A 25,856-nucleotide genomic window follows, 5' to 3' on the forward strand; every position below is an offset into this window, starting at 1 on the left:
ATCTAATAAATGAATGTTGAGGCTTGGTTCTTAGACAGTCATGTGATATTTGTAAACAAAACCACATTAATACATTGGCCACGTAAACTAAATCAGGCGAGTTATGTGAAAAAAATATTTATTTATTATTAGTGGCAGGGTGCCTTGGTCAGCTTGACCAGGACCTTGAGCACCTCGAGCATCAGTAGCTGTCTTGCCTTTAGCTGTCTTGCCTTAATTGTAAAACAATGTCTTCAATTTAGTTACCCAATCAGTTTTTTTATCAGTCAGCACATTATACCTAAAACCCAAAAACTGAATCCAAGAGGCAGGATATCTGGATCGTTGACTCCAAGATATGCTCTCGTCTCCCATCGCAGCAAAAATGACTAAATACAAAGAAATTAAATATGAAACAATATAGGAATGCATTAACTGATAAAATAATTATAGTTAAATATGTTGATTAGGCTACAAAATTTGATTAGATCATGGTGTTGTCAAACTTTTAGTAACACCAGGGACAGTTGACTGTTGACCTCCTAACTTCCATTTTCTGAACACTGCTCCCTACAAAGTTCAACAAAACTTAAGAACAGATGCAACTCTGAGCGCTTGCTGCTCTTTAGTCATAAATAGAGACATTACATTATGATGGTAGATGACTATGGCTGTAAATATTTTGTTGTCAATCAATCAGTGTGTAGAAGAATAAAACCGTGCTTAACTGGCCATCTACTTATCCAAGAAACAATTTATAATATTATAAAAAACACTTATGAGGTATACAAATACAAAATACAGAGTATTGCAGGGCATTGAACTGAAACCTCTTGAGCAAATAATCGTCTCTGATTTTTGGCTTTTTGGATGCAACTTTCTTGAATAAATAGGAGCAAACAGTCCTCATTCTGGTATTTCTCAAGACAAAAGTACTATGTTTAGGCAATTAAATTAATGGTAGGAAATAAATGTAGGAAGAAATCATACGAATAATGGTGGACATATAACAATGTAATCAGCTATATTGTAGGATGACAGAAATATTTCATATAGCCTGTTAACATGCATATGGGATTTGGCCTTTGATTTTTCATTTGCTTGCTCCATCATCCCTGAATTGAGTCATTCATGGAGTTTGGATTTCAGTACAACCTGACATACTACTAAGAACTCAATATCAACCGGAGAAGGGAAAGCGCATCAATATTAGCCAATCTGTTAGGCAGAATGAGGACTAAAAACTCAAGTATCAACTGGAGAAGGGAAAGGGCATCAATAGTAAAAACTCTTGCAGTGTAGGAAGTGCAGCTGCAGCATCAATATTAGCCAATCTGTTAGTCACTTGGCATCTGCAAAAGTAAAGATTCAATTAGCTTATTCGGCAAGAACCTGAATATGTTTAAACCAACAGATGACACTGGCAGCATGTGTGTCGGAACCTTGAGCAGCCCAAAGGCATAGAAATTAGGCTCCCTTGTCATATAGTCATGAACAGATAGTGTTGCCAATCTGATAGCACTCGACGACAGCATGAGATATGAATTGGGGACTGCAGAGGAGGCTCGATAGTGCTGACTGTGGACAGGAGTGTGGCCAATGTGTTGATAGCGTCGGGCAGACAGGCACTGCCTAAAAAGGCAGCACCGTAGGAGCAAGGAGGGGGAAGCGGAGAAGTGGAGTCGCAAAAAAATAGCCTGAACGAAAGCTGAAGGCCTAGACCCTCGGACGACATGGGCCTAAATTGAGGTGGATGACCACCGGCGAAACGGAAGTCGTCGCCCTTCGCCGACAGCGCCGCGGCACCGTGTTCCTCTTGAGCCACCGCATCTCACTAGCGCACCGTGCAGCTCGGCAGCCTCGGCCAATCCGACAGCCTCTATGGAAGTGGAAGTGAATGGTTGTGCTCCTATCGGCGGAGAGAAGGCGACAGGTGCGGGCGACAATGGGGACATCGGATTTGCTTTCGGTGGAGGGGCGGAGGAGGCGAGAAATTGGGTTGAGAAATATGACAACAGCCCAAGATGTCTTCTGTCCTCAATTTCATGGCGAGACACGAGCGACAGTCCTGGACACGCGGCAGGCAAGCGCAACTCTCTTCGAATGTTTCTGCGAACCAGACGCGATGTCCAACAGGTAGACACAATTAATCTATGACACGCGCCATCATTCAATTTGTCAACAGTGCGTGAATGCTCCGCAGGCCTCCAAAACTTCCAGCGATATAGATTTACATATAATGTTATTTTCATTGTAGTTTTTCTAAATAAACGCCACAAAGAAAAATTACTTTGTTTTGCTCTATCTAATATCCCTAGGCCAACATGCTCTGTTTGTGTAGTTCATCTATACTATAAAATTAAAATAATTGAAAATACTTCTCACTAAGACTCCTAGTACCCCTCATAGGTGGCCCTACTTGTCAGATATGGAGATTTGACGAAAGGGTAGGGACCCATATTTTTGCATGGAAGGTTTGATCAAGGCTTTTGCAATCGAAGAGTTGGCAAAGGCGCCGGGTGCGCGCCCACGCCCGCCCGCGTTCGAGTCTTGACTCCCGCGGGTGCACACCGGGGTTTTTCCCCAGTTTATTCCAGATCCCAGTTTGAATTGCGCCTCACACGCGGATGGCCCACAATGGTTAGAGTGACGTGCCCGTCACACTCGGAGTCCGGTGGTGACTTTGGAGATCTCTCAGCCACGTGCATTCCTAGATATAGGTGTAGGTTTAGCTCGCGCACAGTGTGGGTGTGTGAGTGTGGTGTTGGTGTGAGTTTGTGCTTGTATTTGAAGGGTTGAGGTTTAAAAAAAAAGGCTTTTGCAATCGAAAAAAGTATAGTACAGTACAGGATTTTTCACAACCACAGCTGTGCATATGGATTCACCACGATATCAGTATATTTTCACGAGGCACGGCTCCACCTCCACTGCACGTCTGCATCCCTTTGGAAGTAGATATAAAGGTCACATAAATTGCGCAAGGCGGATACATGTACCTACAGAGCAGACGAAAGTTAGTTTCGTGATATGAACACTTAAGCTGCTTGCCTATGCAGCGAGCACCTTGGTATGCACTTCGGCACACCTATGCCAACAATTTGATTTTTGTATTTTGGATATGGCTGAGCGCGCAGTCCCCATGAAGACTGAAGTCGAAGGCATTGAATATTTTGGAACCAGAAAGGCACCGGCTGGGCTTCTGATCTGCTAATCCGAACCTTAACCTTGGCAAAATTCCTTTATAATCACTGCTGAAAACATCAGCATCGTCATGATTTCAGCTTGTTCCAAAGATAGGTTGCTGATCTGATGATTGGGTCAGCTGACGAACCTTCTGCGAATGCTTCCAAAGGCTGTGTTTAGATGGGATGAAAAGTGAGGAGAAAAAGTCACATCAGTCACTATAGCACACTGTAGCATTTTTTGTTTGTTTGTGGTAAATATTATCATACCATGACCTAACTAGGCTCAAAAGATTCGTCTCGCAACGTACATCAAAAATATGCAATTAGTTTTTTTATTTAACTACATTTAGTACTCCATGCATGAGTCATTTGCTATATTTAATGTTTCGATGTGATAGGGGATGTGATGGAAAATTTGGAAAGTTTGGAAATTTTGTGGGATCTAAACACACCCAAAGCCGAGCTTTGTGAATTTTGTCCCATCATCCTGAGGCAGTAACAGTAAGTGACAGGAATTTATCCAGGGAGAAGCATAAAATGAGCGCACTTTTAGCTGTAGTAACTAAAAAGATATGGTGCCAAGTTTTAAGTCACCTGCGACTTCTGAAATACAAGGTCAGCTATCTTGAAAGGAACCATATAACAAGGAAGATTAGAACGCAGTGTGGCCTACAGTGGAGGAAAAGAGTGGTTTACAGCCTTACAGGTGGTCTCTTAAAAATTAGAAAGGAAGCAAGACTTTTTCACAGAAATAACGATAAAAAATACTAGGCGGAAGCAAGATTTTTTCACAGAAATAACGATAAAAAAATACTAGGCTTTCGCAAAAGATTGCCTGTTCCGCTTGAGATATCAGAACCTGGGAAGAGCCACATAAACACAGTTCAATGATATCGTTTCATAAACTAAAATAAATTGAGTTAAATACACCCGCGGCCCTCGAACTTGTCCTGAGGTGTCATTTAGGTCCACGAACTCGCAAAATCGAAATCTGCCACCCTGAACTTGTTAAGTTGTGTCACTTTAGTCCATAACCCTTGACATAGCGCCATGTGGCATGAATATATGCAAAAAAACACCTCCGAAGTTGCTATCTTCTACCTTCACCCCCTCCCTCTCATTCTCTCTCTCTCTCTCTCTCACGCCTCCTCTGCTTCCTCCGCAGTGCGTGGAGCTCACCGTCACCCCCTGCCTCCTTGCCTTCCACTGGAGCTCGCGGACGCCGCCGCCCCCTAGAGCTCGTGGCCGCCGCCTTGGAGCTCGCGGACTTTGCGCTCGCCACTTGTGGCCGCCGCGGACTACGCGCTCGCCGCCGCCCCTGGCTCACCACTCGCCCGGGGCAGGAGTGGGGGGGACCGGCCGGCGGAGCGCTCGACGTGCCCGCCCGCGGCAGCGGAGGGCGCATCGTCCTGCTCACCCACGGCGGCGGAGGAAGCGGCGGCGTGCTTGCCTGCGGCCGTGAAGCGCCCGGCGGAGCGAGCGCCAGCGGGCTCGCCAACGGGGCCGGAGCACCCGGGCGAACTCACGTCGGTGTGCTCGCCTAGCCCGCGCTGGGAGGTCCCGGCGGAGGGCCTGGCGGAGCACGCGTCGGCGTGCGGGCCCGCAGTGGCAGAGGGGCCGGCGGAGCGCGCGCCGCGTGCTCGCCTGCGGCGGCGGAGGGCCCGACGGAGCGCGTCGGCATGCTTGCCCGCAGGAGCTCTTCCTCGAGTTCGCGGGGGAGGGGGGGCGCTCGCCGACGTCGCGGCCAGGAGCGGCTGGGCGAGCGCGTCATCCGGGCGTACACCGCGGACGTGGCCCCTCGGCGGCATGCCGGCGTTCATGGCGCCCAAGGTGGCGTGTGGGGAGGAGCAAGGCCCCGCTGCACGCTGGACACGAAGCTTTTGAGGATGTAGATATAGAAGATGGTAAAATTTAAGGGCTTTTTTGCATATATTCATGCCCCTTGAAGGGTTATGGATCTAAGTGGCACAATTTAACAAGTTTAGGGTGTCAGATTTCGATTTTGCGAGTTCATGGACCTAAGTGGCACCTGAGGACAAGTTCGAGGGCCGCTGGTGTATTTAACTCAAATACATTCTATTTGACAAGAGAACAATGATATCAATAATCAAGAAGATGCCAGATAAATTTAAGTGCACGACACAAATTATATTTAGATTTTCAGGTGGTTGAAAAAATTGATTGCTGAAAGAAAAGGGAACCATATAACCAAATGAAGTGAAATCATATCAGCATTTTTGCTAGAGTTCTGTGCAAAGACACGTGTAGATGCATACATGCAGACAAAGGAGAGGAGTTATTATGCACACCCTATATTAGTGCACACCTTACCTGTTTAATTCTTTCATCTCCGACTTCATCCACAGATCTCAGTAGATTCTCTAAGGAACCTATTTAAAAATTTAAAAAAAATAAGAAACATCATTGCTGTGCTTTTGGAACCTCCCAAAATAATCAGGGTGACAGATATGCTGAATGTTCCCTAAGAAAAGCTTAAAAAACAAGACTAAGCAGGTGAATGATCTATAAAAGACTGAGGTGGGTTCATGAAGGGACCTTGGTAATCTTTTCATAATGGCACAGTGGTGTGGGCGCAAGATATTCTAAAATCTATCCACCTTTTATAGCATGTGTACTTAGATCAATCAGTTTGCATCAACGCCAAATCCAAAAATTTAAACTCTGATGCAGCATACAAGTCTTAAACTAATTAATCAAGATTTTATATTAGTCTTCAAGTGCAACTTTTTTTAAAGACACTAAGAAACATACCAAACTTAGTTACCAGCTTCACTGCATTAACATCTCCAATGCCCTCAACTCCTGCAAAAGAAAGTGTTTCCAGTCACATCATAAGCATCTCACAAATGGGTTCCAGCAAAGAAAAATTCATATCAGAGAGATGCATTGGGGAAAGGAATGATGAATAATCACTGGTAACTGTGTTGTTTTTTTGGGAATGTTAACAGTTATAATTAGAAGATAATTTTTGGCACAGAAGGATTTGCATTTGTATTAAAAAGGTTGGTAGACTTAGGGGGTGTTTGGGAGAGCTCCACTCCATCAAATTTGGCTCCACTCCAAGAAAAAATACCCAAACATCCCAACTAGCTCCACTCCACTCCACCAAATATTGGCTCCACTCCACCTTTTTTTGGGAGCTCCTCAAGAGGTGCTCCACCAATTCTTGGAGCTGGTGGAGTTCATGAAAATTACCCACCATGACATCTATTACAGAGGAAAAAAATGTTTCGCTGGTCAAAAAAATGCACTGACCGTCGCCCCCTCCCCGAGACCGTTTGTCTCTCGTCCCGTTCCCCCCTCGCGCCCCCCTCAACCCTAGCGCCGCCACCTGCATCGCTGCGCCTGCTGCTGCATCGCGCCGCCGCTGGCCAAATGGTCGGGCGAGAAGCTCCGCTGTCGAGCGCCGCCGACGACTTGCCCAACCTCGTCGCCGAAGCCCACGCCGCGCAGCTCCAGTTCGTGTCCTCCGTTGGATCCGCCCTCGGTTCAGCTCCAGTTGCGGTAGGCCATGGCGGCCATGGAGGCGGCGGCCGGAGATCCGCCCTGGGTTTGGCCGGCGGCGGCCGTGGATCTACGAGAGTGAGGGGCATCGGTCGTGGGCGAGGCCAAGGAGGCGCCGCTGCCCAAGGGGACGTCCGGGCGCTGGGCAGGGGACGCGCCGTCCCTGCTGTCGTTCAAGGCGACGGGCCGCCTCTAGGCAGCGGCCAGGGGGACGGTGCCCCGCACGACGCTGCCGGCGACCAAAGCCAGGCATTCCGCGCACCGCGTCCTGCTCCTGCAACAACCAATCGAACCAAAAAGAAAGTGACTGAGGTATTGTGCTTATACGATACTGATTGTTATGTAGCAAGAATAGTACCATGAGTAAGGCCTGGTGCTATTCATATCTAAACAAGTGTTTTTTGTTCAAAATTATTCTGTTGCATGAACAGCATAGTAGATTTGGTGATTTCATAGTGATTTTGGAAAGTTTAAATACTAGCTGGATGTGCGCCTTTTATTTCAAAATCATTGACGACTTAGCAATTGTGAATGCAACTAGCTTCTGAAATCCATGTACTTTGTGATGCCATTAATTAGGGTGATTCAATGGATTGGAACGATGAGTATATTGCCCATGTTTGTAAGTTATTTGCACAACAAGTGCTCAGAGGGAATAGACCCAATACCCATTTGAATGCCGTAGGCTATGATGAGGTGATCGCAATGTTTAAGCAAATCACAGACATTGAGTTGACTAGGCGCCAACTCAAGAACAAGTGGGATAAATTGAAGCCCGATTATACTGCATGGCAAAAATTGATGAGAAGGCAAACTGGAACAGGATTTGATAGTGCTAGAGGTGTGATTGTAATGGATGATGAGTGGTGGAAAAAGGCAAGAAAGGTGAGGATCAACAAATTTCAGTAGTATTGTGTGATTGAAAATTATTATTTATTGCTTACTGACATGTCTTTTGTTGTTTCTTTTGCAATAGGAAATTCCTGGATATGTCAAGTTTAGAAAGAAACCATTGCAGAATTTAGAGGAGCTTAAGGTTATGTTTTCTGACATCATTAGTGATGAATCCGATCATTGGAATCCTATGAGTCAAAACCCTATCATACCTGAGGAGACCCAAGGTGGCTTTGGAGTTGATGATGAAGAAATTGAAGATGGCCAAATGGCCGAAGATGCTGATGTTGTCCCCTTGGATGAAAACAATGAGGCTGATGCTGATGCTGATGAGGTTTTGGAGATTTCTCCATCTTTGGGTAACGCAAAGAGAAGAACTCGGGTCATTGTTGACAAAGGGAAGAAATAAAAAACAAAAACAGCACTTGTTATTCAAGAACAAATCACTAAGATTGCTGAATCGGCCTCTTCTTTTACATCAAAAAAATCAAGTGATGTGACTGTGCAACAAATCATGGAACTAGTTTTGGATTGTGGCGCGGACTATGGCACTGATGAGCACTACATTGCCACAGAGTTGTTTGTCAAAAAGGACCAGAGGGACATGTTCTTGACCCTTCCAACTAGAGAGATTAGGTTTAATTGACTTAGGAGAAAGTATCATGCCAAGTATGGAAATTGATCCATACTTGCTAGTTTTATCTTATTCTTGTTCAAGAACTATGTTGTAATGCTATTTGGTCATACTAGCTAATACTATTTTATTTCGAAGTAATGTAATAATTTCTTATGGTTGTTAATTATTGGTCTTGATGTTCCATCTACATTTCTGTAATAATTTCTTTTCATTGTTGGTTCAAGAACTATGGTCTCATATCTGATCTTTTCCTTCTCATGAGTTGCAGGAGTCTGAAAGTGACACTGAATCTGAAGACTCTACTGAAAGTGAGAGCGAGGAGTTTTGCAAATTGGTAAACTCCGCTGCCCAAATCACTCAAATCTATGTTGATATGTACCTCGACAAAAATCCACAAGGACATCCATCCTTAGTGGCATGGGCTGGTTGCTAGAGACATTGAGGACTCCGGGTGAGTGCCATACACAGCTGAGGATGAACACATAAATTTTCTTGGACCTACATGATTTGTTGGTAGCTAACTATGGTCTCATGCCATCCATGCATATGAATACTTATGAGATGCTTGCTATTTTTCTTTTGGTATGTGCTGGAAATGAGTCCAATAGGAAAACCCAAAATAGGTTTAAACACTCGGGAGAAACCATAAGTAGAAAATTTCATGAGGTTCTAGATTCTGTGATGGACATGGCACATGATTTCATTCGACCAAAAGATCCCAACTTTCGAGCTGTTCATAAGAGGATCAGAGATGATAGAAGAGCATATCCTCATTTTAAAGATTGTATTGGTGCTCTTGATGGAACTCACATTCGTGTCACTTTCACCTGAGGAGCAAGTTAGATACATTGGAAAATCCGGAATGCCTACTCAGAATGTGCTAGCTGTTTGTGACTTTGACATGTGTTTCACTTATGTGGCAACGGGCCAACCGGGAGCTATGCATGACACAAGTGTGTTATACAATGCACTAAGAGTGGATGAGGAATTTTTCCCTCATCCTCCACGAGGTAACACAATTATATATGTTGTCTACTTCTGCTAGTTGTTCAATTGGTTTTGGAATTTAAAAATACTAATGTAATGCTCTTTATGTGTAGGCAAATATTATGCTGTTGATGCGGGATATCCTAATCGCCCCGGTTATCTTGCTCCTTACAAGGGTGAAAGATATCATTTACCAGAATGGCATAGAAGTATGGAACCCAATACTCCAATGGAGAAATTTAATCGTGTTCACTCATCTATCCGCAATGTTATTGAGAGATCATTTGGATTATTGAAAATGAAGTGGAATATTCTATACAAGATGCCGTCCTATCCAATGCACACCCAAAAAATGATTGTGGTGGCTACAATGGTGCTTCATAATTACATTCGTGAGCATGGAGGTGAGGATCCTGACTTTGCTAGGTTTGATCGTGAACCAAATTTTGTTCCTACAATACCAGAACGGTTTAACAAATATGCAGTTCCTCCATCGGCATCTGATGGGACGACTTTCTATAGAAATGCTAGATGCATGGATGAATTCCGTGATGCCATAGCCACTGATTTAGCTAGTTCTTGGCGCTAGATTAATATTTTTGTAATGATACATTGTACCTGGATGTTGGATGGTTTTTCTTTGTATCTCCTTAATGCAAGATGACATTGTACTTGCCATGGTCACTCTAGCTGATTGTTAATTATTTTCCTTTTTTTCGTCATGGTGTACTTTATAAACAAATAGGCAAATGCAACCGTGCAAATGAGTACAGATAATAGCGACACAACACAGCAGGAAAAGAAAAAAATAAAAAAAAAATGTAGAAGAGGCCACGTAGATGTCCACAGCACAGCATAGGCGACTAGCAAAAAAAAAAGCGCCTGCTACGCATAGCCCAGCCCAGCAACGAGCTCAAAAAAAATGTGGTGGAGCAGGCCCATGAGAGGAGGTGGAGAGGCCCAGATGCTGGAGCAGGCCCACGAGAGGAGGTGGAGTGGAGCTACAAAATATCCAAACAGATTGGAGTGGAGTGGAGTTGGTGGAGTGGAGCTACAGAATAACCAAACAGATTGGAGTGGAGTTGGTGGAGTGGAGTGTCAGTTTTGGGAGTGGAGTGCTCCCAAACAGGCCTTAGTATGGTCCAAATTTTACTTTTATACTTTCAGTCTTACCAGCAAGTCCAAAGTTGCAATGGAATGGCCATCACATCCATGCTAGTGGTAGGAGAACAGGATCAGAATGCTTCAGGTAATAAACCATACACAAGAACTCAAAGAAATAATTATTACAACAATGCAACGCAGAAACATGGAGTGCAGATAGTTTCCAGCCATTATGTTTAACATATAGAGTGGAAATCACTGATAGGAAACAGGATGCATCAATAAATGGAGAAATTCATCCAAAGTATCTTGGGTGATAAGAACATAGAACCAACTCAAGACAGCCAAGGAATCTAGCATGCAAAGAAAGATAACAAAAACTTAACCACTTTGCGCACATTAATAAAAAGTAAAGCCTGAATTGGCAGCAAATATGAGTATATGACATAACTATAACAGGAACCACCAATATTCACCACAAAGACCTGATGATTAAGGAAATAGTTTGAATTAGATGGCTGATATGATGGAAAGTGTCCAACATAAAAGGTTTCACGGTACAGAACAATACAAATTCATTTTATGATTGTTTTCAGAATGCTACTTGATGCCGTTCTACAGAAGGGGTAGCCTCTGTATGATCCTTGGATGCAGCACTATCACTTTCACCATGGGGAGCATCAAATCCCTGCAGACCATAAGACGTCTTGTAACCACGGTTGTATCTATAGGAGCCTACATTAGGGTCCATTTGAGCACCAAAACGCGGTGGACCTTCAGAATTGCTGTTGCTTTGTTGCCCATATGAACCGCCAAACTTTGATTCACCTTCAATTGTGCTTACAGCAGTCTGCCCATGACGAGCTACAAAATATGACTGTTGCTGCGCACGAGGAAACCCATTGTTATTTTGGACCTGTGGCATACCAAAATCTGCCTGGTGTTGTGGCAAATGAGAAGCATGTGGCAGCCCTTGAGGGCTGCCATACCCCTGCTGGCCTTGGGGTGATCCATAACTCTGGCTCCAGTGCGTACCATGTGAAGGATGCGTTTGGGAAGCCACATATGCAGGCAATGCAGGTGGTACTTGATTTCCAAATCCTACTTGTTCTTGGTGAGGTGCAAAGCCATATCCTGACTGAGGCAGCTGGGAACCATACCCCACTTGTGATTGATGGTTGCTATATCCTGGTACACCCTGAGAAGCACCAAACTGTGGATGTGGAGGCTGAGGGGAACCAATTGCAGACTGTACAGGCCGAGGTGCTCCATATGCTGAGTGCAGCGCTTGAGGAGCACCAAACCCTGACTGCCATTGCCGAGATGAGTCAAACTCAGGCTGCTGATTTTGAGTGTCATTAAATGCTGGCCGTTGTGGTTGAGAGTAATCAAATCCAGACTGCACTGGTGGAGCTGAGCTAAAGCCAAGTTGTTTCCCTTGAGCAACACCAATTGCATTGCGAGGGCGATTCTCTGTTCTTGGCTGATACTCTGTCCTTGGATGAGGTGTTGGCAAAGGCTTTTCTTCAAAAGCTTTCTCAATTTCTTCCTGGCGATCGAACTTCTTGAAAATGTCAACAACAGACTCACGGAACTCTTGAGGAGGCACAACACCACCCCTTGCCATGTCTATCACTAGATCCCGTGCTCGATCCAAGTCCCCTTCCTTGCATAAGGCTTTGACAAGGATTTCAAAGGTTGCTGTGTTTGGTTTGATCTCCTTGTCAGGCATCCTCCCATACACCTTCAAGGCATCATCAATCCGACCAGCATCCGTAAGTCCTTCAAACATACGGTTGAAGAAACCAATATTGAACTTTGGCCCGTGCTCCCTCCCATCTGCCATTTTGTAGAAATACTGCATTGTATCTTCCACACGGCCTTCCTTGAAGCACGAGTCAACAAGGTAAGTGTAGGTGTACACATCTGGAAGGACCGACTTGGTCTCCATCTCTTCAAAGAGCTTCTCTGCCTCAGCAAGCATCCCGTTCTCACAGAGCTTACCAATGATGTTGTTGAAGCAACCAACGTCCATCTGGACATTCTTTCTGGGCTGGCGGTGAAATACCTCAATTGCCTGCTGGAACTTGCCCTCCCTGAAGCACTGGTTGACCATGACATTGTAGGACTCGGCGTTCATGCCGATGAAGGTTGGTGGTGTGTGGTTGTCGATCATGGTCTCCCACAGGTCGTTGGCCTCCTTGTCCTTGCCATGCTTGAAGAGTGTCTCGAGCAGGACGTTGCAGGTGGCTGGCGTCATCTTGAAGCCCCGTGCGAGGAGGGACTGGTAGTTGTCCATGGCTTCCTTGTCCTTGCCCTGCTTCCAGTAGCCCTCCATGAAGGTGGTGTGGACGACGCCATCGTAGACAGCGCACCTCTCGGTGAGCTCGTTGAAGAGCTCGAAGGCCCTGCCCCAGTCGTCGAGGTCGATGTAGCCAGCGATGAGGTTGTTGTAGACGAGCGAGTCAGCAGCACCGCCCTTGTTGAGCATCTTGCGAAGGAGGTCCCTGGCGTCGCCGATGCGGCCGGCAGCGACCAGGCCCTTGGTGAGGTAGCGGTAGGTGACGGCGGAGGGGGGAAAGGGCGCGGACGCGAGCATGTCGCGGTACACCTGCATCGCGTCGTCGACGCGAGCGGCCTCGACGTGGGCGAGGATGAGGGTGTTGTAGGAGACGATGTTGGGGATGATGTTGGAGCGGCGGAAGAAGAATTCGAAGAGGGCGACGGCGTCGTCGTGGCGGCCGGCGCGGACCATGGCCGCGGGGACGGCGTTGCAGGTGAAGACGGTGGGCCGGACGCGGGAGGTGACGGCGGCGCGGGCGGCGACGGACGCACCGTCGAGATCCCCCGAGCGGATGAGGGACTGGACGCGGTTGTGGAGGCTGAGGCGCGGGCCGACGAGCGCGGAGGTGGTGTCGGGGAGGCGGGGCGCGTTGGGGTCCCGCGGGGGAGGCGGCCCGCGACGGAGGGCGTTCAGCGGCGGCTCGATGCGGAGGCGGCGCTTCCGCCGGCGGCGCTCCGCGGCGGCCTCCTCAGCGGAGGAGAAGGCGAAGTGGCGGCGGCCCATGGGGGCGAGGAGCCCCGCAAGAGTGGGCGGTGGTGAGGAGCCGATGGCGGGGGCGGGGAAGGGCAAGGGGTGGAGGTGGGACAGGCGGCGGAGCAGCAGGAGACGGCGGTAGAGCGCCATGCCCCCCTTCGCGCAGCAAGCCTTGCCTTGGTGGTGGTGGTGGTGGTGGTCGGCGGCGCCGGGATGAAGGAAGGCTGCGCGGTGTGGGCGTGCGGCGGCGGCGGCGGGATGAAGGGCCATGTTTGGTTGTGGCGTGTAAAAGTTTTGATGAGAGAGAAACGATGCTTTGATCACTAATTAGGGATATTAAATAAAGTCTAATTACAAAATTACCTCCACAACTATGGTACTGTAGCAGTTGCTCTAGCTAATGAGGCCTTTGACCGCACGTTTAGAGGATAATTGAGGGCGGTTACTATAGCATCACTGTAGCCAATCATGATGAAACTTAACTCATTAGATTCGTCTCGAAAATTTACACCCATTCCTAAAAAGATTTTGCAAATAGACTTCATTTAGTTCTGCATGCGGGCATTCGTCTTTTAGTGCAAATTTGATTAGACAGCTAACCAAACATGGCCAAGGCAGGCTGCGTGGTGTGGGCGGCCAGCAAGTAACCAACCAGTAGCTGGGAATACGGACCGTATGCATTATCGGGCCGGGAATTGTGTCGTGCGGCCCATATAAGCCATTTGTCCACGTTTTGAAATAAGGGCTAAACAAATATATGTCTGTTTTCAAATATTTTAAAAATATCCCCCGGTCGCTCCCCATAAGGCGACAGGCCCTAAATGTAATTTTTTTTCTTCAAATTCGCAACGAGGTCCCTGGCAAAAAAAAGACCTGTCGCCCACCCAACGGGCGACAGGGGCCTGTCGCCCACCCCAGGGGCGATAGGGGCCTGTCGCCCGTTGGGGGGGCGACAGGATCCCTCCCCTATATAAGCCCTGGCCGCCATCCCCTTTGTCATTTGAGCCTAAAAATTTAGGAAAAAAGAGAGGGTGAGGAGAAAAAAAATGGCGAAACTCTGCCGAATTGCGTACTTGTGATCTACCGGTAACTTCCATATGAATTCATTGATATTGTATAAAAATTTAATTTAATTAGCGGATTAGCTGAATTAGATTTGATGCTTTAGAATACTCGTTTAGTATTACAATTTCAGTACTATTACAGACTTGTTTTTAAATTAATTATGATTTAGAATAGAATTATGAAAGTACCTTATTGATATTGCAGCATAAGACAATGGCTGCCTCCAATTGTGGAGGATTTTCATGGATCGAAGAAAAATCTAGTATAATACTTGATATCATGACCCATCTTGTTATCAGTATGAAGTTGGATCCGTTAGCGGATGGTACGATAGAGATGGTGTTGTCCAAAGTAATAGAGTTTAAAGATTTCACATTATTTCGAGGTATTACGACGCAAGATGTAAAGGGACACCTGCTAGAACGTCGGAAGATATACATGAGAGTATGTGAACTAGCGAATCATCATAATATCATTGGATTCTTACAAAGTTCTTGTAAGATATGGATGCGGCCAGAGGTGTATGAGATGCACATTAAGGTAACTCTCATTCAGTTGTAATCCCGTCCGTCATTTCGAATCCATATTTATGAAACATTAACATTGTTTTTTAATTATATGCTAGGATTACCCCGAGGACACGGAGTTGATTAACAAAACGATACCAAATTTCCGTAAATTGGTATGTATCTTCGGTGGTGGACTTATGCCGCAAATTAGACGAAGGAGACGGATAAGATCTTCGGGTGATAGTACTTGGCCTGCGCAAGAACAGATGCCCGGAGGTTTGTCGAGTCATGCTTCAGCACCTCAACCACCAACTTGTGTTAACTGGGATGACGACATGGATGACTTCATGCCCCCCAAACCATGGCCTCCAACATATGATGTTCCTCCCCCTGTACATGAACCTAGAATCAGAAAGGAGACAAAGGGAAAGGCAAGAGGTTCGTCAAGTCATGTTGCACCACCTGCAGCACAAACTTGTGTTAACTGGGATGACAACATAGATGACTTCATGCCCCCCAAACCATGACCTCCAACACATGATGTTCCTCCCCCTGTACATGAACGTAGATCCAGAAAAGAGAGAAAGGGAAAGCCAAGAGATTCGTCGAACCATACTACACCACCTGCAGTACCACCATCTGTCAACTGGGATGATGACCTAGATGATTTCATACCATGATCTATAACATATGATGTTAATCGGTTGAAGATGTATTCATATTTAGTATTGTTAATATTGTATTATGGTTGTATGTATGTCTCGTACCTAACTTGCATTCACTGGACATGTACATAATGTCGAGTTTGAATCGTACTTAGTCTTAATGGGACATCGAAGTATAAACATGTCACTAGAATACTAAAAAGCACACATTTAATTAATATAACGATAAGAAATAAGAAATAAGAAATGCATTACATAATGTGAACCATCAAATTTTACATCATAATACAACGATAATGAAACACACATCATACATGCAGTGGCATGGAACTATTTGGTTGTTGCAATCTACACCGATTGCGGTGAGTATCTGACCTTTATACCTTCCAGTCAAAAATGTGCCATCAATGCAGATCACCGGAAGACAAAACTGAAATGCTCTAACACAAGCACCTATACAAAAGAAGGCTCATTGCATAATTCTTTGTCCCCTAGTCACGGCTGGTACGAGGTATGTGTCATAAAAGCTTCCATGATTTCTAGCAGCAACCTGAGATAACATACCAGGTAGGTTATCATATGATGCCTCGTATGTGCCGAACCGCATCTCGAACACCCTTTGTTTAGCTCGCCATGCCTTCAAATAACTGATGGTGTACTGGTAAGTCTGCTCGATGTGTCGAACAATCATTTTTGACTCATAATTTAGGTTGTCCATAATAAACCCATACATTTGCTTTGCAACAAAGTCGCATGATATATTGTGATGCGAGGGAAGAACTTCTGACAGCAAACAAGTGTGCTCTGTCACAATGGAACATTTCCAGTTTGACTTCCATTTTCCCTTGAATGCATGTACTCGCCATGGACATGCAGCATTCACACACTTCACCTCATATTCTTTACTGCCAGACTTTACGACTCTAAATTCTCGTTTCAATGATATTGCCCATAGTCTCACAGCATCTTTTACGGCTTTAATGTTTGGATATGTTGCACCTTGCACTACCTCATTCCCTCTGTACTGCCACTCCTGATTTCGTACATCTTCTGCGATATGACTGCCAAAACCATGCTCCTTCCACTCTTTTGGCAATGAGTACTGCTCGTCATCAGATGAGCCCTCATATTCTTCCATCTCTAATGCGGTTTGGTCTTCTGCCTCCATCTCGTCCACAATGCTATGTATCATTTCTCCCTCATCAGCAAGGCACTGTGGTCCCATGTTTTGGTTCTCTGTCTCTTCTGACTCATCTTGCTCAACATAATTGGTCTCTCTTCGAATACTCGGAGTTCCTTGATCTGCACAATGTTGGATTTCATTTTGTGTCTTCTCCAAGATTTGAACAAGAATGGCCAGAGGCCACCCACGCTCTAGAGCTGCTTGCGTGTACTTCTGCCAGTCATCAGTGCTGTGTATCATCATCAATTCCCATAATTCATTTTCTACCTCCCAATTAACTAGAGACTGGACAGTGATCACATGTGTCAACGGATCAATACGGAACCCCCGCTGCAGCCACTTACATATGGAACCAAAACTCCTTTCCAGAGGTTTATCTATGCCGCTAGATGTGCACTTAAAGGCAGAAAGATCTACTCCATTTGGCCCATACATAACATTATATTCACCATAAAATACTTGAAACTGCATCTTGCTCGACATATCTGTATATCACATAATACTTATCGAGTTATACTCTTTATTTCACTACCTTATTCAATAATCCGTAAAAACTAAGTATGAAATTCAACTACAACGTATAAGTATTCATAACTACGTGATGACACTCAAATTCTATACTGCATATGCCAAATTCTATTCTAAATCATAATTAATTTATAAACACGTCTCTAATAGTACTGCAATTGTAATAATAAATGCGTAGTACTAATTTTCTAAACTAATTTACTACTACGTAACTACAAACTAAAGTATCATTAAACTCCTACTTAAATGGTTCTACTATAGCACTAATTAAATTAAATTACTCACCCCTACTTAAATTACTTCTACTTAAATACGTAGTACTTAAATATAGCAATATATAAACTAAATGTACTAACCTGCAGATCACAAGTGCTGAATCCGGCAGAGCTTCGCCGCTTTCCTTCTCCTCACTCCTCTATTTTTTTCTGGATTTTTGGTGGAATTTTCGGGCTCAAATGAGGAGGAAAGAGGAGGGTTGGATCTTATATAGGGGGGTTACCCCGGTCACCCTAGGAGGCGGCGACAGGCCCCCCTGCCGCGCCCGTGGGCTGGGCCCATTGGTCGCCCGAGGGGGGGCCGTTGGGGGGGCGACAGACCCCCTTTTTTCCAGGGACCTCGTTGCAAATTAAAAAAAAAAATTACACTTAGAGCCTGTCGCCCTATGGAGGGCGACCGGAGGTATTTTTGAAATATTTCAAAACAAATATATATTTTTAAAATTTTTATTTTTAAAAAATATAAAAAAGAAAAAACGGCCAGGAATTCCTTCGTCGGCTGGTCACCTCCTCCCCCATCACACGCGCAACGGCTCGGCATTTCGGCAATCTGAATGAGCTCGGCTCTGATTCCAAAATCCAAACTACGATCCTCCAGCAAAACTCCATACTCCTACAGTTCGGTCCTACTATGTTCTGACAAAACTCGCAACGTTTTGCAAATGCATGGTCGTCCTCTGAAGAAAGAGAATCCAAAACATGCTTCGTTGAATAAGCGTCCTACGTATTTCCACAATGCTCTGCTCCTCTCGTTCCTGACTCATGAAATCAGCATGCCTATACTGCTAAGTTGAAGATCTGTATCAATGGTCCAGCAACTTTCCAAAAGATCGAAACCGACAGAGAATCACCATGATTCTCGAGCTGTTCAGCAATTTCATCCAAATCGAGTTCCAGAGTCCACCGAAGCCATTGTTGGGCTTTCTGGACTGACGGCCCCTTCCTCGTTGAGCAACTTGTTCGGGATCAAATCCACCAAGACAGGCGATAGAGGAGGAGCAAACTTCCCCTGGTGGACTACCCGGGGCTGCACGTGCACGTGCACGTGCACGTGCTGGGCGACTCGCAGTCGCAGGCGGACGCCGGGTACAACAACCACCTGGTGGCTGGTGCTGTCGCCGCTCAGGGCCAACTTCCCCTGCAACGGCATCGACTACCCGGGGCAGCATGCAGGCCACCGGCCGGTTCAGCAACGGCCTCAAGTTCGTCGACTTCCTTGGTGCGTACACAAGCATGCTAGTTTTGCTAGACATTCAGCGACTTCAAATATATGCGCATTTCATCCGTGTTTGGTTTGCTGATGCTATGAGTACTCCGGTTGCTGAAAAATCTGATATTGAGAGATCCGGCTCTTGCTGGATTGGTAGGGTGTGCACCATATAGGTCGTGTTTATCATTTTGCCAAAAAATTTTGAAAGAGAATCTTGCTAATTTGGAATATTAAATAAAATCTATTTACAAAATTTTTTGCACAGATGAATTGTAAATCATAAGATGAATCTAAGGAAAAGTTCAATTTTCACCCTTGAACTATCGCAAAAGTATGATTTTCAACTTTCAATTACGAAACCGGACACCATATACCATCCAACTGTCAAAACCAGACATTTCAGCCACGGAATGGTTGTATCTGGATCCATACCTGCGGTTCGTAAAATGCAACCGACTATATAGACTCAACATTTGTTTTTAATTAAAAAATGGGACCCTGCAACCTCTAAAATGATATGATGTTTATCTGAGAATGGAGTTGGTACACGGGTGTGGTCTTGTTTGGTTTCCCAGCGCTATCTAGCGCTACAAAGAGAATCTCGTATGCATGATGTACTAAATGAAGTCTATTTACAAAACCTTTTCAGAGATGGGTGTAACTTTTCGCGACGAATCTAATGACGGTAATTAATTAATGATATGCTGCAGTGATGCTACAGTAATCATCTTCTAATCGCGCGGTCAAAGACCTCATTAGATTCTTCAGGGACACTAGCGCGAGGTTCTAAATAAAGTTGGTTTTGTAAACTGACTTTGTTTGACACTGTAATTAGCAGTCAAATTATCACTATTCACTAGCACGCTACAAACCAAATTGTGTACCCAGACCAAACATGTATGTGTAAAGCATCCTTTTCAGCATCAGTTTCTCTTTTTCTTGCTGCAAGGATACCGAACGATTGCACGCATCATATCCGTACATCCACACTTCCTCATTCTTAATATAATCGGCGGTTCTGCTGCATGATTTGTTCCAAATATTCGTACATCCACGAGATTTGAGCCACAGTGGATAGGTTCTGGCCCTATTCGTTTTTGTTACGCTACTCACGCTAAAAAAAATCTTACATGCGTGTAGTATTTAATGAAGTCTATTTGCAAAACTTTTTCATAGATGAGTATAATTTTGCGTGACGAATCTAATGACGGTAATTAATCTATGATTGGTTACAGTAATGTTACAGTAATCATCTTCTAATCGTGCGGTCAAAGACTTCATTAGATTCGTCTTTCGAAATAGTATAAGAGTTGTGGAGTTAGTTTTGCAAACTGCCTTCATTTAATATCTTTAATTATTAGTCAAAGTTTGTTACATTAATTTGCGCTAAAAAAAATTAATTTGCGCTAAAAAAATCAAATAGGGCCGTTGTACTGTCACACCTCCATCACGTACGCCATCATCAAGATCGAGGCGAAGACTTTCACAGGTGCAAAGCGCTAACCGCCGCCTATACCCAACTTGGGAGATTTTGCACGGCAGTGCGAATTAGTAGCAGCTACTTCCTTCCTTTCAAATTATAAGTCGTTTTAAAAATTTTAGAGAGTCAAATTATTTTAAAGTTTGACCAAAATTATAAAGAGAAATACAAAAGTTTATGACATCAAATAGGTGTACTATGAAAAAATAGCTAACAAAGAATCTAATAATACTTAATTAGTATCATAAATGTTATTATCCTGGTATATAAATTTGGTAAAAATTGAAAAACTTTGACTCTCTAAAATTTTTAGAATGATTTATAATTTGGAACGGTGGGAGTAGAAAAGAAACTCGAAGTCAGCTAGCTAGAGACGCAGACGCATGAGATATTCTGATTACGATCGACAGCGTGCGTGTCTCCCTCTCCCTCCCCTCTCTCCATCACTCCATGTATATCACCAATCAACATAACACGCGCGCCGTACGTCGTCGGATCTCTCACGCTGTATAAAACACGCACGCGAAGCTACCACTCCTCCTCCCATTGCCTGAAATCCCTGGATGAAAATGGCTTCTCCTTGCAGGAGGAGCCCCACCATCTGCGGTGGCCTTCTTCTCCTCTTAGCTTTCGTGGCCGAGACGGCCCAGGGCGGCGCCGGCGCGTCAGCTCCGGCGCTGTACGTGCTCGGCGACTCGCTGGCGGACGTCGGCAACAACAACCACCTGGTGACGCCGTTCAGGGCGAACTTCCCGCACAACGGCGTCGACTACCCGGGGCACCTGGCCACCGGCAGGTTTAGCAACGGCCACAACCTAGCAGACTTCATAGGTAGATCGAAATGAAGCATGAGATGAATAACGATATGATGATCGCAAGATGGTTTAGTTTTCTAGACTAGATGTATGAAAGATGGGGAATCCTAGCTAATTCGTGTGCTTCATTCCTTCCACCATTGTTGCAGCTGCTAGTCTCGGTCTTCCCTCCCCTCCAGCATACCGCTCCCTCGGCAACACCATCTCACGAAACCACTCCATATTTCTGAAGGGTGTAAACTTTGCTTCCGGGGGTGCAGGAGTCTTAGACGGCACAAACAAGGTTAGGTCGGAAATTAAAGTCTTGTGACAAAAAAAACTGATCCATTTAATTAATTTTATTAATTTAGAGTCCTCGTGTTATTTCTGATGATACACTCTCTATAAAGCAAAATATTGGGCCATCCATTTATGTAGACTTGAATTATTGGAACAATACAATAGTCATCTAATTCCCTTTAAAATTATGCATCTCAGATGGAATAAAACGTAATCAGTAACCAAAATAATCTCTAAATCAACATTACAATTGCTAGTCTAATTGTATTTTTTTAATCAAAGGTACTTCCTTCGTTCCAAATTATAGGTCATTTGACTTTTTTGACTCTAAATTTGATCACTCGTCTTATTTAAAAATTTATGTAAAATATTACTTCTTTTATTGTGGTTTGCTTTATCAATACAAGTTCCTCAAGAATGACTTAAATTTGACTATGTTTGCACAAATTTTTTGAATAAGACGAGTGGTCAAACTTTATGTCAAAAAGTCAAACAATCTATAATTTGGATCAGAGTGAGTAGCAGAGGAGGCCCTTACGTATTTTTATATAAGTTTTTATTTAATTCAGGTCTATTTTCAATATTTCACTCCCATAACGTGTCGAACCTAAAACTGCATAATGCTAATAATCATATGCTCTAACCACTAGGCTAGAAACACTTCGCTGTCTAGTTGTAATTTAAAACCCCCTATTTTAAATATATATAACCTATATAGATGGCACCCACTAACTATTTCTCTCTTCATGTGAGGTGTCCACATCATTTCCCACCAGGTGTCCCACTATCTTGCAATTCTTTCATGCAATCTATTCATTTTTTCCTATTAATTACAAAAAAATATTCATGTCATCTCTACTATATGCAATACTTTTAATCTTTAATTCTTTTAGATGTGATCGAATATTTTGTTGGAGTTTCTTCTATTAGCGTATCGATTTTTACCTGATCCGTTAAACAAAAAATATCCATATCATCTTTACTATGTGCAATACTTTTAATCGTTAATCTATTAACTAAAGTCATATACATACACTATTTTTTTATCATCTATTCTTCTATAATGTGATCAAATATTCTATTGGTGTTTCTTCTACTAGCTTATCAATTTTTACCAAATGCGATAAAAAATAACATGTAACTAAAATTCATATCATCTATTCTTTCAACATGCCAGCTATATATCCACATCATATAGGAACCCATTATATCAGATGCCACGTCACTATCCACTAGGATAGGACCATCTATTTATGTCTTCCACCAATTTTTTTTGAATGTTGTCATGCAATCACTATTTCTACTTTCAAATTCCATCTTAAAATTTAATTAAAAAATCCCGCAGCAACGCGCAGGGTATCACGTAGTATTAATATATTGCTGCAGTCATAGTTCTTTGATATCCTTCAGCTGGCACATCATGTTATAGGACCAACCAGAACTTAGGTTTTTAGTAAGTCCTAAACTATTTTTTTGGAATAAGATTTACAAATCTACTTACAGCTAAAGTCTATCACAAACTGGATTATTACATCACAATATATGGGTAATGTGTAAAAATGAGAGAGAATAATAAGAATAAATAATTTTAATTAGGTTTATGCGCTCTAAACTTATCCACAAATTGTTAAAATTTTTGTCTCATAAATTACTGGCCCATATCGGATCATGTGTTGATGTTGTTCCTAGAAATAGAATGAGATGACAACAAAGAGTTCGGTTTGCCGAACATTTTACAGGGCCTGACAATTAGCTTCGACGAACAAATCGAGCGCGACTACTCCACCGTTTACGGAGGACTGGTGCAGCAGCTCGGCCAGGCTCAGGCCTCGATCCACGTGGCGCGATCGATCTTCGCCGTCGGCATCGGCGGCAACGACATCGCAGCCCGCGTATTGTCAGGCCCCGCAGATCAGCGGCAGATGAGCTCCGACGAGCAGTTCATCGGCTCGTTGGCGCAGTCCCTGAGACGCAAACTGCAGGTGCGCTGAACTCGACAGCTCGTACTGTGTTCCGATCCATGTTCAGTTCTCTGAATCGAAAACGTCATGCGAATTTCAGAGGATGTACAAGCTGGGCATGCGCAGGTTGTTCTTCGTCGGCACCGGGCCGCTCGGGTGCTACCCGCTGCTGCGGCAGCGGAGCCTCGCCATGGAGTGCGACGCGGAGGCGAGCTCTCTGTCAGTGCGGTACGGCGCCGCGGCGGCCGCCATCCTGCGCGCCATGAGCACGCGGCGCCCGGGCTTCCGGTACTCCTTCTTCGACCAGTACACGGCGCTGCTCGGGTACATTCAGGAGCCAGAAGCGAATGGTGAGATTGATAGTTGATGCACGGATCAACCGATGATCCACAATACCACATGCTGAGATTCGGCTAATCCGAGGTCACCTCTAACCTCTTGGTGGCAGGCTTTGCTGAAGCGAAAGCGGCGTGCTGTGCCCTGGGGAACGGCACTGCCTTGTTGATATGCACACCGGCGAACGCTCTCTGCGCCGACAGGGCCAGCCATGTCTTTTGGGACGGCGCCCATCTCACGGACGCCACCACGGAGAAGCTGGTGGCGGTGGCCTTCAACGGGTCCGCGCCTATGGTTTCGCCGGTGAATTTGGAAGAGCTTAGTATGTAATGTACTGAACCAACTTAAGAATAATGGTGTGAGGCAACTATATATACCTTATAGAAAAAAGGATGAATTTCCAGAATTTGCAATGGTACACCTCCAGCAGGGCAATCATTTTATGTGATTGGAAATTCAAAGTGACTGCTAATATGTATTCAATCAACCTCATAATTAATATTGGTAGCTACTACCATTTTTTATTGCTCCCTCCATCACAAAAGACTTCTAGTTTAGAAATTTTCAGACATATTACAAAGTAGTGAAAAATAACCATATTACCTCTAATTAACTATAGCGGTTTGTGATTGAAGAGTGTGTTGTTTATTTAATTCTCTAGACCTCAATAAATACAAATGTATTGGAACTAGAAAATTAACATCAACTTAAGCATTTGATATTGCTTTAATAAGATATACTTTACTACTATCTTCTTCCACTTTTATAAGACACACACACACATATCAAGATTCAAAGCTTACAATTTTTGACCATATAATTTGACTACTACTTTTTTTATTTTTATAGTATACTAAACTTTATATGATTGGATGGTAATCAAATGTATACTTTACCATGAATATAAGTGTGTAACCATAAATGATATAATATATAATAAATAAATGGTCAAAATATTTTTTGGAAGACCGTGTCATGTTATACTATGCCTTAGTATAAAAGTGGAAGAGAGTATAATCTAAATGAGCAGTCTTTGTAGGACAAGATTTGAAGGCTAAACAAACAGATTTTATGGAATAAAGTAAGTATGGGTCAATAATCGTGTTAGATAAATTACAACCATTATCATCGGTCAATAAAACGGTATACCTGTGTTCACAATATTGACCAACAAGTACCATCTACTATCTAGTTACATAGCCGAAAATCTCTTCTATTTTAGAACCGAGGTACTCCCTCTGTCCCATATTATCTGTCGTTGGGATGCATGCACGAAGAACGAGAGAGCTAAAAGACCAGCATACCTCTATGAAACCGGTACACATGACAGCGACCGCTCTCCTCTGCTGGGTGAGAACAGGGGAAGAAGTGGGACGATGGCCAATGGGGTGACCGAGTGACAGAATAAGGCCGCAGGGATGGATGGTAGGTGTACGGCCCATGTACAGTAGCTTAGAACGACGATTAAAACGGGACGTGCTACTGGCGCTCCAACGACAGATAAACGGGACATGCATGTGTTTTAGCTTGTTCTCTACCACCTCTGATAGTGTGTAGTATGTCCACACGTGACACATGTAACAAGTTGTTTGTTGCTGACCATCGGTCGCCACACCACACCTACGGCGCTGCCGAAGTTGTGGCGCCAAATTTGGCCGCCGCAAACGTGGCAAGAAAATGAACTACAAAGGCTATGGCGCATAACCAAGCAACTGTCATATTTACTGTGGCGGCTACAACTGGAGCATAGTAAATTGTGGCGGAAAACCATACAACCCTTGAGTTCTGAGACTAGGTCAACCAACTTTTTACTCACTTCGTTCTAAATTGTAGGTTATTTTGGCAAATCTAGATGCATAAATAACCTTTCCATGTTTTATACTCATCACTTGCCATTATGCATCTAGATTTGCCAAAATAACCTACAATTTGGAACAGAGGGAGTGTTGTTTTGCACTTTTCACCAATTCGCCTAACCTTCGCTCCATAACTAAAGAAAAAAAATGCCGAATTTCGATCGCGTTTCCAGGTGAATTTTTTTGCAGGGTTTTGGGAATGAGCTGACTAAGGCTCCCTTTTTCTATAGCTTGTTTGATCTTAATTATTATTCAGCTCAGGTCGATCAAAAAATGACAGCGCGTATTAATTCGACTGAATTAAGAGTGGTTCCCCATCGCTCTTCTAGCTTGTGTTGACCACTGT

The 25,856-nt window shown here is 44.1% G+C and overlaps 2 protein-coding genes and 2 long non-coding RNA genes across 4 annotated transcripts; 1 reads left to right on the plus strand and 3 right to left on the minus strand.

Moving 5' to 3' along the window:
* Nucleotides 1-1,056: 1,056 nt before the first annotated feature.
* LOC120688537 lies at nt 1,057-1,969 on the minus strand. Its single transcript, XR_005681156.1, has 2 exons — nt 1,422-1,969; nt 1,057-1,331 (listed from the first exon to the last, which is right to left on the minus strand). It is a non-coding gene; the product is annotated as an uncharacterized LOC120688537 (long non-coding RNA).
* A 1,654-nt stretch (nt 1,970-3,623) lies between these two features.
* Nucleotides 3,624-6,190, minus strand: LOC120688538. Its single transcript, XR_005681157.1, has 3 exons — nt 5,937-6,190; nt 5,496-5,554; nt 3,624-3,833 (listed from the first exon to the last, which is right to left on the minus strand). It is a non-coding gene; the product is annotated as an uncharacterized LOC120688538 (long non-coding RNA).
* Nucleotides 6,191-10,706: 4,516 nt separating this feature from the next.
* On the minus strand, nt 10,707-13,652 carry LOC120688539 (pentatricopeptide repeat-containing protein At1g10270-like). Its single transcript, XM_039970886.1, has one exon. The coding sequence runs from the start codon at nt 13,616-13,618 to the stop codon at nt 10,904-10,906; it is 2,715 nt and encodes a 904-aa protein (XP_039826820.1). The 5' UTR covers nt 13,619-13,652; the 3' UTR covers nt 10,707-10,903.
* A 7,167-nt stretch (nt 13,653-20,819) lies between these two features.
* LOC120688541 (GDSL esterase/lipase At5g55050-like) lies at nt 20,820-24,178 on the plus strand. The gene is made up of 5 exons (XM_039970887.1): nt 20,820-21,094; nt 21,228-21,361; nt 23,097-23,339; nt 23,419-23,668; nt 23,767-24,178. Exons 1-5 carry the CDS (start codon nt 20,827-20,829, stop codon nt 23,982-23,984), a joined length of 1,113 nt encoding a protein of 370 aa, XP_039826821.1. The 5' UTR covers nt 20,820-20,826; the 3' UTR covers nt 23,985-24,178.
* Nucleotides 24,179-25,856: the final 1,678 nt, after the last annotated feature.

This window comes from Panicum virgatum, chromosome 9N, assembly GCF_016808335.1.
Source record: "Panicum virgatum strain AP13 chromosome 9N, P.virgatum_v5, whole genome shotgun sequence".
NCBI classification, from domain to species: domain Eukaryota; kingdom Viridiplantae; phylum Streptophyta; class Magnoliopsida; order Poales; family Poaceae; genus Panicum; species Panicum virgatum.